The 13,190-nt window shown below is 37.6% G+C and overlaps 1 protein-coding gene across 1 annotated transcript in view; it reads right to left on the minus strand.

Moving 5' to 3' along the window:
• ST18 (ST18 C2H2C-type zinc finger transcription factor) overlaps positions 1-13,190 on the minus strand; it is a 283,008-nt gene that overhangs the window by 97,083 nt on the left and 172,735 nt on the right. The window contains 3 exon segments of the mRNA XM_053713138.1: positions 6,640-6,848; positions 8,905-9,107; positions 12,230-12,328. Of these exon segments, the coding sequence (XP_053569113.1) occupies positions 6,640-6,848; positions 8,905-9,107; positions 12,230-12,328 (511 nt within the window).

Raw genomic sequence — 13,190 nt, forward strand, 5'->3', positions numbered from 1 at the left:
TATTTTGTTTAAAGCTTTGTCTTGTTGATTCCTTTAGAAGTTGTCACAAGGGTGCGGTGATGCCAGAAGGGTTGGGTGCAAATTTCAAGAGGTAGTTGATCATGCCTATAACTGTCTCAAGTTCACCTTTGTCTTTCAGTGGCTTCATGTCTTTCACAGCAGGATCAGGCTTTACTCCATCAGTCATGAGAAATAACTGACTTCTGTGGCACAGACAATGCTTTTTCTGGGTTAAGCTTGACACTCCTTTCTCTGGAACACTGTAAAATAGTGGCAAGGTTTTGATCATGCTCTGTTTTGGTTTTACTGTAGATGAGGATGTCATTTACTATGGCTGTTACTCCATTTAAACGTTCATAAGTTTAATCTTTTTTTCCGCTGAAATTCATTTTTTGGCTGATATTATTCCATGTTTGAAACTGTATTGCCCAAAGGCTGTGTTGAAAGTCATGAGTTTGGAATATTCTTTGGTGAGCTTAATAGCCCAATAGCCAGATCTAGTATCTAGGACACTAAAGTATTGAGCACCTACTAGCTTGGGAGTGATATCTTCGAGAGTAGGCAAAGGATAATGAGGTTGCTTGATTGCCTTATTGAGATCTCTTGGGTCTAGACATACCCACAATTTGTCTGTATCTGGTTTTTCAGCAATAACCATGAAGTTAACCCAATCTGTAGGCTCTATAAATTTAATGATAACACCCTGCCTCTCCATGCTTTCAAGCTCTTTTTTAAGGTGGTGTAATGGCTTAACTAATGTTGGATGTCAACTGCCAAAGAGCTTAATCTAATGAATGTATCACTCTGAGTAACAGACTATTGTATTAGCATAGGCTGTGATGTATTAGAGTGAAGTTTATCAAATGACTGCTTTTGTCAATATGTTGCGAAATGGCTACCATATAATGTAGCAAGTTCAACAATGTGAGATGAGGATTGAATGGAATGGTTACTTTCAGCTTTACTATTAGAGCAAGCGTTGCACGTCTTACATAGGAGTTAACCTGACAGACTAAGCCTGTGTGCGATCTTGTCTCCTGTAGCAACTGACAGGCTTCGGTGATTCCCTGTGTGTAGATTCCCTGTGTGTTGAAGGGAACTAGCGCTGTGAAACTTGAAGCCGGAGGCAGGGGCGTGACAGACTCCTGTTGAGTTCCCTTACGGTGACGTCACTCTGGTTCCGTAGCGCTGTAATGATTGCGGCTTCCTAAACTCTTATCGCCGCTTCCCGTATCCCCGTCAGTTTGGGAAAGTGTAACAGGAAAGTCTATGTGTAGACAGGAGGTAAGTTAAAGTTGTCACTCACTGGATGGTATCCTGGGTAAGTCCCGGTAGTTTGCGGTTTGTGTGTGAACTCGGCTGTGAACCAACTCACAATAGTGACAGCAGTAAAAGGCTGAACCAATTCCCGCAGTGTGAAGCAGAATCAAACCTGAGAGAGGATGTTAGGCAAGCCCAGCAGGTTTCTTTGGATGTCAGTACTGAGACGGAAAGTCTTTTAATGGACCAGCTGCAGCTGGTATTTGTAATCCAGATATTCGGTTATTATCTGCTTCAATATGTAGGCAAATGGCTGTTCTAACAAACAGTGCAAACAGCTTAGCTGTACTGAACACAATAACTAAGCACTTGTTTGGGGCGGAGACATGCCTTAAATACAGGTGAGTGGAGGAAAACTGTGGTAATAACGAAAAGCTGGAGTGGAAACCTTACAGGTGGCTGTGTAATGCGAGAGGGATGCGTCTCGGTGGGTGCGCTACTTTGGTTGCCTGTGGGTTTAAGTGTATGGTACACTCACCAGGGAATAGGCCGATTCCTTTGAAGACTTTGAATTTTTCCATGATCGGTACTTCAATTGGACTACTTGTGATGGATAGTACCAGTTTGATGAGGCCAAATAACTTTTAGGTCTATAACAGGAAGTGCCCTCATGTCTGCGATGTAGAATTTCAGGAACAATTGAGTGCCTTTCTTGTTGAAATTTCAAGTCACAATTACCTTTAACTGCCAGGTGTTCACCACCATAGCCATACAGGGGGTGAGGTGCTGGTCACAGAGTGAAACATATTTCAATTTGATTTGGACCAACTTGGAAACTTGTTAAGGCTTGCTCTATGTCTGGACTCTGACTGTTTCGGGTCACGGAGTCTATGAATATTTTTTCATGCTCTTCTGGGTCAGTGCCATCTTTGTTTACGGCATGAACTTTTTTCCAGCAACGGGAGTGGTACACTTTGGTGAAGTGGTTAAGTTTTCCATATGACTTGCATACTTTCCCCTTTTCAGGACATTGCCAGGGGGCAGCATGTGGCTTGTTTCCATAGTAGTCACACTCTGCAGTATGTGCTGGGTCAGAATTATGTGATCGTAAAGCCTGTTCATACTTCTGTATGCAAGTGGCGCCATGATGCCTCCAGTCTGCGCCATTGCTAGTGTCGGCAGTAAACCTCTTGAATGGCGTCACCACATAGAGTGTCTGAGCCTGGGCATCTGGAAATGAACAGTAGCTGTGTCTGGACCAAATCATGTGATCTTGCGAAATCCATAGCTTTTTCTAGCGTTAACTCTGACCCGACATTTATTAATTTCTCTCTCACCTTTGCAGAGTGTATGCTGAAGACAATGTGGTCTCAGATCATCTCATCGATTTGAGCATAATTGCAATCCCAAGCAAGGAGCCGCAAGTCTGTTATGAATTGCTCGACATATGCTGAGAAACAGTCGTAATATGACTTTAATGATATAGCATTGTCTGTAGGTAAGGTTCATGTATTGAAAATGTCTGCCATTTTCACCAACCCATAGTAGAAGGTAATAACATTTTTCATCCTCACTCTTACTTTTCAGGGGGCCGCAGAACATGAGACCTGCATGTTGTCTGAACTTCCGGCATGCATCAGGCAAGTTACTTGCTTCCCAGTTCATTGTGGAAATTGGGACTCCAGCTGTCAATAGAAGAGATCCATTTCTTCTGACACCATGTAATGTTAAGTTATTGTGCTGCTGAAGCATATGTATCAATAAGGCTTGGATTCCAGTTGCAGGGTAAAACAAATGCTGGTTTATTATAAACAGCAGAGGTGAGTAAAAACTGTTGGTAACAGAGCAGTTGCAGTAATACAACTGCGAACTGAAACTAGATAAGCATACATTAATAGAGAGAATCGCTCAACCGAGGAATGAACAATAGCATAATAGCTTGTTCTATGGCTAGTTACCACCCAAGAAGCAGCCTCTTTTTGCTCAACATGTGCCTTTCACAAAGAAGAACTTTCCTGTAGCATATAAGTCTGATCCTGACTTAACAGTACAGCCCCAAAATACCAGGCAATCCCTCTCTGAACAAGGGAAACTGCAAAACCCCAGACGTTCATTTTGGCCTAGTGTGGGCCTCGTCAGTGACGTGCAGCCATATCCTTCTAGGCACACTGAGCAACAGCTCCATGTCTGGATTCCCGCATCACACTTAGGGAGACTTGCATAAATTAAAAAAGAGAAGCGCTCAACCTGGGAACAAACAATAGCAAAATAGATTGTTCTATGGCTAGTTACCAACTAGATAAGGTAATCACACAATATGAATACTGTTATGTGATTGATTGGAACAAATATACTGTATGCAAATATTACAACAGAGAAGCCTATTGCATGATCATTATTAAATTAAATTGTGTTCATTTGAAACCTTTGCCACCAGCAGAAAAACCTTTCCCACCTTTAGAGTAAGAGTTAAAAATGCAGAAACTAAATAATAAATTTTTGGATGACATTAATTTATTTGTTAAAGGGGCTGCTCCTTTTGCTGTTTCAAAATAAAGCAGACAATACAGCAACATTTGTGAATTTTTTTTTTTGCATTTGTCTAAATCAGAATTCACATGCCTATTTTCTAGTCAACTTTTTACAGAAATGCTGCATCACTTTTAATTATTTTAGCATATACAGTATCTCACAAAAGTGAGCACACCCCTCACGTTTTTGTAAATATTTTATTACATCTTTTCATGTGACAACACTGAAGAAATTACACTTTGCTACAATGTAAAATAGTGAGTGTACAGCCTGTATAACAGTGCAAATTTGCTGTCCCCTCAAAATAACTCAACACACAGCCATTAATGTCTAAACCATTGGCAACAAAAGTGAGTACACCCCTAAGTGTAAATGTCCAAATTGGGCCCAATTAGCCATTTACCCTCCCCGGTGTCATGTGACTCGTTAGTGTTACAAGGTCTCAGGTGTGAATGAGGAGCAGGTGTGTTAAATTTAGTGTTATCACTCTAACACTCCCTCATACTGGTCACTGGAAGTTCAACATGGCACCTCATGGAAAAAAACTCTCTGAGGATCTGAAAAAAAGAATTGTTGCTCTACATAAAGATGGCCTAGGCTATAAGAAGATTGCCAAGACCCTGAAACTGAGCTGCAGCACGGTGGGTAAGACCCTACAGCGGTTTTACAGAACAGGCCTCACCATGGTCGACCAAAGAAGTTGAATGCACGTGCTCAGCGTCCTAACCAGAGGTTGTCTTTGGGAAATAGATGTATGAGTGCTGCCAACATTGCTGCACAGGTTGAAGGGGTGGGGGGTCAGCCTGTCAGTGCTCAGACCATACTCTGCACACTGCATCAAATTGGTCTGCATGGCTGTCGTCCTAGAGGGAAGCCTTTTTCTAAAGATGATGCACAAGAAAGCCCACAAACAGTTTGCTGAAGACAAGCAGACTAAGGACATAGATTACTGGAACCATGTCCTGTGGTCCGATGAGACCAAGATAAACGTATGTGGTTCAGATGGTGTCAAGCATGTGTGGCGGCACCCAGGTGAGGAGTACAAAGACAAGTGTGTCTTGCCTACAATCAAGCATGGTGCTGGGAGAGTCATGGTCTTGGCCTGCATGAGTGCTGCTGGCACTGGGGAGCTACAGTTCATTGAAGGAACCATGAATGCCAACATGTACTGTGACTTACTGAAGCAGAGCTTCAGAGACTGGGCTGCAGGGCAGTATTCCAACATGATAACGACCCCAAGCACACCTCCAAGACGACCATTGCCTTGCTAAAGAATCTGAAGGTAAAGGTGATGGACTGGCCAATCATTTCTCCAGACCTAAACCCTATTGAGAATTTGTGGGGCATCCTCAAATGGAATGTGTGGGAGCACAAGGTCTCTAACATCCACCAGCTCTGTTATGATGTCATGGAGGAGTGGAAGAGGATTCCAGTGGCAACCTGTGAAGCTCTGGTGAACTTTATGCCCAAGAGGGTTAATGCAGTGCTGGAAAATAATGGTGGCCGCACAAAATATTGACACTTTGAGCCCAATTTAAACATTTCCACTTAGGGGTGTACTCACTTTTGTTCCCAACGGTTTAGACATTAATGGCTGCGTGTTGAGTTATTTTGAGGGTACAGCAAATTTACACTGTTATACAGGCTGTACACTCACTACTTTACATTGCAGCAGTGTCATTTCTTCAGTGTTGTCACATGAAAAGATATAATAAAATATTTACAAAAACGTGACGGGTGTACTCACTTTTGTAAGATACTGTAGGTAACATGTCCCTTTTATTTTAGCATATAAGTAACATGACACCTCTCCTTTTTTTCTAAAAACCTTTTATAACATTTGGGATTGCATTTTAATCATTACAGTAAATGTTTCCATTGTAGGGGGATTTCTCGACCAATAATTGGGTGTAGCTTTTTAACATTTGAATGCATTTTTGATATGTGGAATTTGTAAATCAAATCTAATGCACTATTAACAGACAATAACAAATGATATTCAATAAACTATCAAATACATAATATATTAATTATTTCTTGTAAATAAATATTGTTATCCCATGTTTCAGGTCACTTTCAGAAGTACTGTATATTTGAATAAATGTAAGATACAAATAAAAAAGGAAACAATGCTGGTGTAATATTTTAGACAAAAAAGGACTGCCTGTATATATACGTCTTTGCTGGAATGATGCAGTGTCCATGCTTTGTATTGAGGAAAAAAAACAAAAAACTGTAAAACTAACAGAAATAACATAAGGTATAAGTTTATTAAATATGATGTCATATTTAGATTATATATATTTATAAGTAATTAGAATGCATGTAATCTGCATATCTGCATGAGGCTAAAATATGGCATATGGGAAGACTCTACTAATAAATAAATACTGAAGAAAACAAATGATTACATGGCTTATTCAGCATATTCTGTGATCATCCAAATGGTTATAACAACTTGTCATGATATCTTCTACAATAACTAGAACAAAAAAGGATTAGTCGATGCATATGCCCCAGGAAATTCACAGCTATCTGAAAATAGGTAGTTAAAAAATTCAGCTCCATTACCCATGAAAAAAAATGTTGGAAGCGGCTTTTTCTCCTCCTTCTTTCAGCAAATGCAAGTGGGCATGTCATATTTATTTAATTACATATTACATATTATATGTTCAAAAAGCAAATGACCTTATAGCTAGTTCATGAAACATTTTTCCTTTTACATACATTTTTAAGACAAACACATAGCAGATGTAATAAATTGTGAGAAATGTAACTCTAAAGTAAAAAACACTTTATTCACAGATCAGTAACAACTACACCCTCCAGGTTCCTGGATTCTCCTACCTTGGCAGAAAGACTCAGTGGTTTGTTGGACAGGATCTCTGCTGCTGCTTCCCTGCAACGGGTGGAAAGGTTGAGGATAGCAGCAGCTGCTGCTATGTGGGTGTCTTCACTACACTGACCGTAGCTATAAGAATTGGCATGGCAGGGACTCTGTGTGTGGGCACTAAGCAGTTGATTGGAAGATTTCACTGGACTTGTATATTGTTTTGCTGTTAAAGACAAATTTGATTACACTTACTATGTTATAATGTTTTGCACAGTACAATTTTGCTTTAACTATAAATAATTTTGCATTTACATTTTAAGTATGTATATGTACCCATATACATATAGTCATGCATTTAAAGTAACAATATTTAAACAGTTTGGAAATACACTATATGACCAAAAGTATGTGAAAACCTGACCACATACACATATGGGGCTGATTTATCAAAGTCTGGCGGGCATGATGTCCATCAGACATCGCTGAATGCCAACAGCATACGCTGTCGGCATTTAACATTGCACAAGCAGTTCTAGTGAACTGCTTGTGCAATGCCGCCCCTGCAGATTTGCAGCCAATCGGTCTCTAGCAGGGGGTGTCAATAAACACGATCATACACGATCGGGCGGATTGATGCCCGCAGCTTCAGAGGCAGCGGACCAGTTAAGGAGCAGTGGTCTTAAGACCGCTGCTTCATAACTGCTGTTTCTGGCGAGTCTGAAGGCTCGCACGGAAACAGGGGCATCAGGGGCTATTCGGCCCTTGATAAATTTGCCCTATATGTTCTTATTAGACATCCCATTCTAAAATAATCAACAATAATATGGAGTTTATCCCCACCCCATTTTTGGCTATGAGAGCTGCTGCTCTTTTAGGATGGCTTCCCACAAGAGTTTAGAGTGTGTATGTGGGAATTTTTGCCCATTCAGCTAAAAGAGCATTTGTGAGGTCCGGCACTAATTTTGCATGAGAAGGTCTGGCTTGCAATCAGCATTCCAATTCATCCCAAAGATGTTCAGTAGGGTTAAAGTCAGGGCTCTGTGCAAGCCACTTGAGTTCCTCTATTCCAACACATTAAATCATGTCAACCTTATGAACCTTGCATTATACACAGAGTCACAGTCATGCTGGACCAGTATGACATTTCCCTGCAAAATAGTGGTGGGATTTTTATCACTCCAGAGAATGTTTTCATTGCTCTAGAGTCCAGAGGTAGCATGCTTTACACCACTCTACATTACTCTTGGCATTTTGTATATTGAAGCAAAACATGTGTACAGTTGCTTGGTCAAAGAAACCTATTTCATTAAACTCCTAAAACACAATTATTGTGCTGATTTTGCTTCCAGGGGCAGTTTGGAACTCTCTAGTGAGTAATGCAACAGAAGATCGGCAATTGTTACATGCTTGTCTGTATGTTTGTATGAGCTACCTCTTAGTGGCGATCACTTCATAGCTGGGCTGTTGTTGCTCCTAGATTCTTCCACTTCACAATAATGGCACTTACATTACCAGTTCAAAGTCACTGAGATCTTCACTAAGATCCATTGTACTGAGAATATTTGTCTATGGAGATTTCACGGGTATGTGCTGAATTGTATGTACGTGTTAGCAATGGGCATGGCTGAAACATCTGAACTCAATAATTAGTAGTTGTAGTCACATACTTTCGGCGTTATTATTTTAAATTAGCAGAAACTGCATGTTTGTACAAAGCTGTTCCATGAGACAGAAGCTCAGTGGCTGACATCCACAATTCCCATAGCTGTATTGGTGGACAGTGACACACTCCACAAACAGCAACAACTATTTTGATGTAAAAAAAAAGGCTGCAATAAATTATAAAGTACACTCTTTTATATGCAGCAATGAAAATAAATAGCTTTTAAAGAGGTGTAACTGATTCTTACAGTGGAGTATATTATAAATGAACCCGTAATTCCTCATAAATGTTTCATTATGCATAATGAAAAATAAATAAATTGCAGTTTAAACATTTTTATTGTTGTATTTCCACTCTCCCCAGAGAGGCTGGAGTGTAATGCAGAAACCTGGTATTACTACATAAACAGCATTCAATAGCCTTTTCAGGGGGTGTGTTACAGGACTGCAAAACAATGCATATTTTATTTAAAAAAATATAATTTAAATGCTTTTAAAAACATTTATTTTACCTGCAGATGCTGTGAATAATTTCTAATGCAAAAATAAAAGTGTCCCTTTAAATAAGAAACTGACTACAAGTTTTTTTTTAAATATAATCATAGAAAATTTCTTACCTTCAATATCATTAGTCTCTTGGCTGCGCACAACTGTTGCAATTGTGTGTTTACCAAACACTTGTGCATCAAAGCTGGCATAGTCAAATGGAGCTTTCCCAAATCTTTCATGATCTTTGATTATAGTTGCTCGTGCTGTAGTAACTGGTTGTGCTGCTCGATAACTGAACTGTGTTACTTCAACATGTTTTACACATGTTGCCCTGAGAGGTGAGCTACACAGAGGAAAAGAAGGAAATGAATATTATCCAATGCTTAGCTGCAATAATGGACTAGATTACAAGTGAAGCGCTATTGATAGTGCAGGGTGAGCTATCCTTATTGCGGCCATGCACTAAGAATAGACCACAATCTGATAATTCAAATGAATGGTAAAAAAAAACATTAAACAGAGAATGTTAGCAAGGCCATATCCAGACAGTTATGTTTGAATTGCGGAGGTTATAGCTTATTAACTTGTGGTTGCAGGTTTGTGTGAGTAAGCATGTAGGCTGAGGGCTTTTTGATGTACAGTATTTAAACTCCATTTTGAATTTTGTCCCAATGCAAGGTATATAGGGGATTGTTATGCCAGAGGGGCACACACAAATCTAGTAATAAATAAGTTATGTTTTTTTGTGCGTTTGTTTTGTTTTTGTTTGCAGTGATTGAATGGCTTTTAATTTGAAAACTCTGAAAAAGCCACGCAAAACCCTTTAAACGGAAATTATCATAGATTAGAGTGGGATGTTGTTTCTACATTTCTGCATTTTCCCTGATTTTGATACTCAAAAAAAATTAAAGTAAATTCTTAATTATTGTGTGTGTTAAGTAATTTGGCATATTGTGATATGCTGTTCTTTCACTTAGCATCTGTTTTCTACTTTATTTGCATATATTGCTTATTTTAAAGTAAATCAAACAAAAATATAATCTTCCTATACAGTTTTTTTAGTAGATACAATTAAGTTTTGGTTTTCATGCACCATGGGGAACAGCAGTTATGTAAAAAAAAATCAACTTAAAGGGACATGTTGAAATGTTGAAGTAATTAAAAGTGGTGCAGAAACATTAATTTTAAGAAATGAATGCTCTTTTACTGGATAAACCAACTTTTTGTGAGCAGAAATTGTTCCTATTAGCCAGTGAGTCCCAAGACTTAGCTGTGCACAGTTATGCACTTGTTTTTAGGTTCACCTTAAATTTAAACAGCTTTTACTTAACCTTAATATTAAACGCTATGAAGAATTTTATACTTCTTCATTTATGTAGGATTGTAATTCATTAGAATAGCAAAAATTGAAATATGCATGGGAGCATTTCATTTTTAATAGTAGAATATTTGCAATACAAATTCTATTAGCAAAGATGCTTCTAGTAAAAGTGATTTCTGTTAGTTAGTGGCATATGCACATATGCTGCGAGTGACCCGTGCATCTGCATTCAAACACCACACCTGCTCAGAGTTTCAGCAGTGGTTTGTATGACACAAATTCTTCCAGTCTTCATTGGCGCACTACATAGATACGACCTCCAGCTCTCGGAGCAGACATGATGTTTGAATGATGATGCTATAGTCACACGTACAATATGTGCGTAATGCTGATGAAAAAGTAATCATTGTTACTAGAAGCCCTTTTTCTAATGGAAATCATTTTGCAAAAATGCTTCTATTAATAATTAAAATACACCAGCCACATTTTTAATTTTGACTTGACTTTTCTATCTCTTTAAATTGTAATTCACTATATTGTTTTTTTAATGATATATATATATACACACATACTGTATATATATCAGAGCTTCTTTTCATAGCAGATTTAAGTACATAATGAATTATTATTTAGCTGAATTACTTTAACAAATTCAAAAGCCTGGACAAAAAAAAAGTTTAAACTTAAATCATAATCATTCATAAGATGTAAAGCTACATATCCACATGTGAGTGCTCATTTGAGTAGGATTATGCAGAAATAAGTGTGCACATATGTTTAGATGAGTGTATATGTGTTAATAAGTATGTGTGAATTGTGTGTCATGATAATATTTAAATTGTATTTTAATTATTACTTCACAATTCCATACAATAATGTATGACAGCATTAACAGTGCCGGATAAATTGATTATATCTGGGTTTAATGTGGTAAATCTATAAGAGATATTTTTAAAACATTAATATAGACAGATATTCCTGTGATTATTGATCATGTTTGTTTATGTCCACAACCAAGGTAATTGGAGCTCTGCCTATCAACCAGTGTGCAGCTGATACTTGAGTATCAGATGTGCACAGACATTATATTCCTACCAGTTTTAATATCATCTTAAAGAACTTTAGCTTTCATATAATATCATATTTAATTGCTGCTTTTTACAAGTATGATATGAATTAATATAATGACTCTTTAATAACATAGAGATAATGGGCTCAGTTTATTAAGCTGTGAAGACTGCCTTCCAACCGCAGTGTTTCAGGCTTGCGAGGATTTCAATCCTTCCTATCCGATCAGGGTGATTGACAGTCCCTGTTTGGGCACGATTAGCTGAGTGCAAGCAGGGGTTGGCATTGCACAAGCAGCGGCTCGTGCAAAGTAAAATGCGGTCAGCAAATGCTGCCCACTCGCCGTGAGGCTGGAATGGCGAGGTTCATAATAGCGACTGCCCGGCCAATGATAAACGGAGCACAATGGCTTAGTTTATTAAAGGGATGGGAAAGTCAAAATTAAACTTGCATGATTCAGATAGAGCATGTCATTTTAAGACACTTTTAAATTAATTTCTATTTCCAAATGTGCTTCATTCTCTTAGTATCCCTTGTTAAAAAATGAATATGCATATATCATACACTAGTAGTTGCTGCTGCTAATTGGTGCCTGCACACATTTGTCTCTTGTGATTGGTTAACTAGATGTGTTCAGCTAGCTGCCAGCAGTGCAATGCTGTCCTTTCAGCAATAGATAACATGGGAATGAAGCAAATTTGATAATAGAAGTAAATTGCAAATTTGTTTAAAATTGTATGTTCTATCCAAATCATAAAAAAAAAATGTTGTGGTCTACTATCCCTTTAAGATAGTTTTAATATATTATAGCTGAAGATAAGGGCTTGATATTGTTATGGTATCTTTAACATTTAACAATAGGGATTCTTTGGAAATGGTTTTTGTCAACTTTAAACTACATACATTTTTATGGAATTAATATTTTTAAATGCTTCAAATTATTAATATCACAATTACGCATGCGGTTATTTTTTAAACATGATATGATCAATTAAGCAAATGTGCTAAACAATAACAACCAGAAATATTTACATATTTGCAATCATAATATCTGACTTTTATACCTGTGAATTGATTCAAGGTTGGCTCCAGGACTGGATGGGTAGTGCTTGTCATGGACTTTTGAGAGTTTTTCAGCTGCTGCAATAGGACAACCTGAAAGACTTTATTGTAGAGATAATGTGTTATTAATCTTATTTTTATATAGGTGGCCCTCATTTTACAACGGTTCAATTTACACCGTTTCAGAATAACAACCTTTTTTTCCAGTCATGTGACTGCTATTGAAAAGCATTGAGAAGCAGTGCATTTATTAAAATAGCCAGTAGGTGGAGCTGTCCGCTTGTGTTGCAGCAAAGCAAGCTGAAATTAATCAACAACAAGATCTTCCTGTCTATAAATCAGTCCAGATTGGAATGCATAGAAAGAACTGTTTGCAGAAAAATGCAAGTGAAGTCTGTGTTGTGTGATTATTTTATTAGGTTTATAATGCTGTTTAGCAAATGTTTTTGTTCATTTAACTTAGTTTAATTATATATTCTGTGTTGTGTGATTATTTTATTAGATTTATAATGCTGTTTAACATTTAAAGTCTTCATGTCAAAGGTTTAAAAATAATGTATTAGGTGTTACTTATGACAATTTTGAGAGGGGCCTGGAACCTATCTCCCTCACTTCCCATTGACTTACATTATAAATTGGGTTTCAATTTACAACGGTTTCGATTTACAACCATTCCTTCTGGAACCTAACCCCGGCGTAAACTGAGGGCTACCTGTATATATATATATATATATATATATATATATATATATATATATATATATATATATATATATATAAAAGAAAGAAGATAATACAAATAATACACAACCAATAATTTTAAAACATTTTTTTCAGCAAAACAGTAGTTTGTAGATCAATTGATTTATAGATCGATCTAAAGTTGGTGATGCTCTCTCTTTTTTTTTTTATAAAAAGGTTAAGATCTATCTATGCCCATAACCTTAGTTTTTGCTGAAGTGT

This window comes from Bombina bombina, chromosome 5 (genome assembly GCF_027579735.1).
Source record: "Bombina bombina isolate aBomBom1 chromosome 5, aBomBom1.pri, whole genome shotgun sequence".
NCBI lineage: Eukaryota > Metazoa > Chordata > Amphibia > Anura > Bombinatoridae > Bombina > Bombina bombina.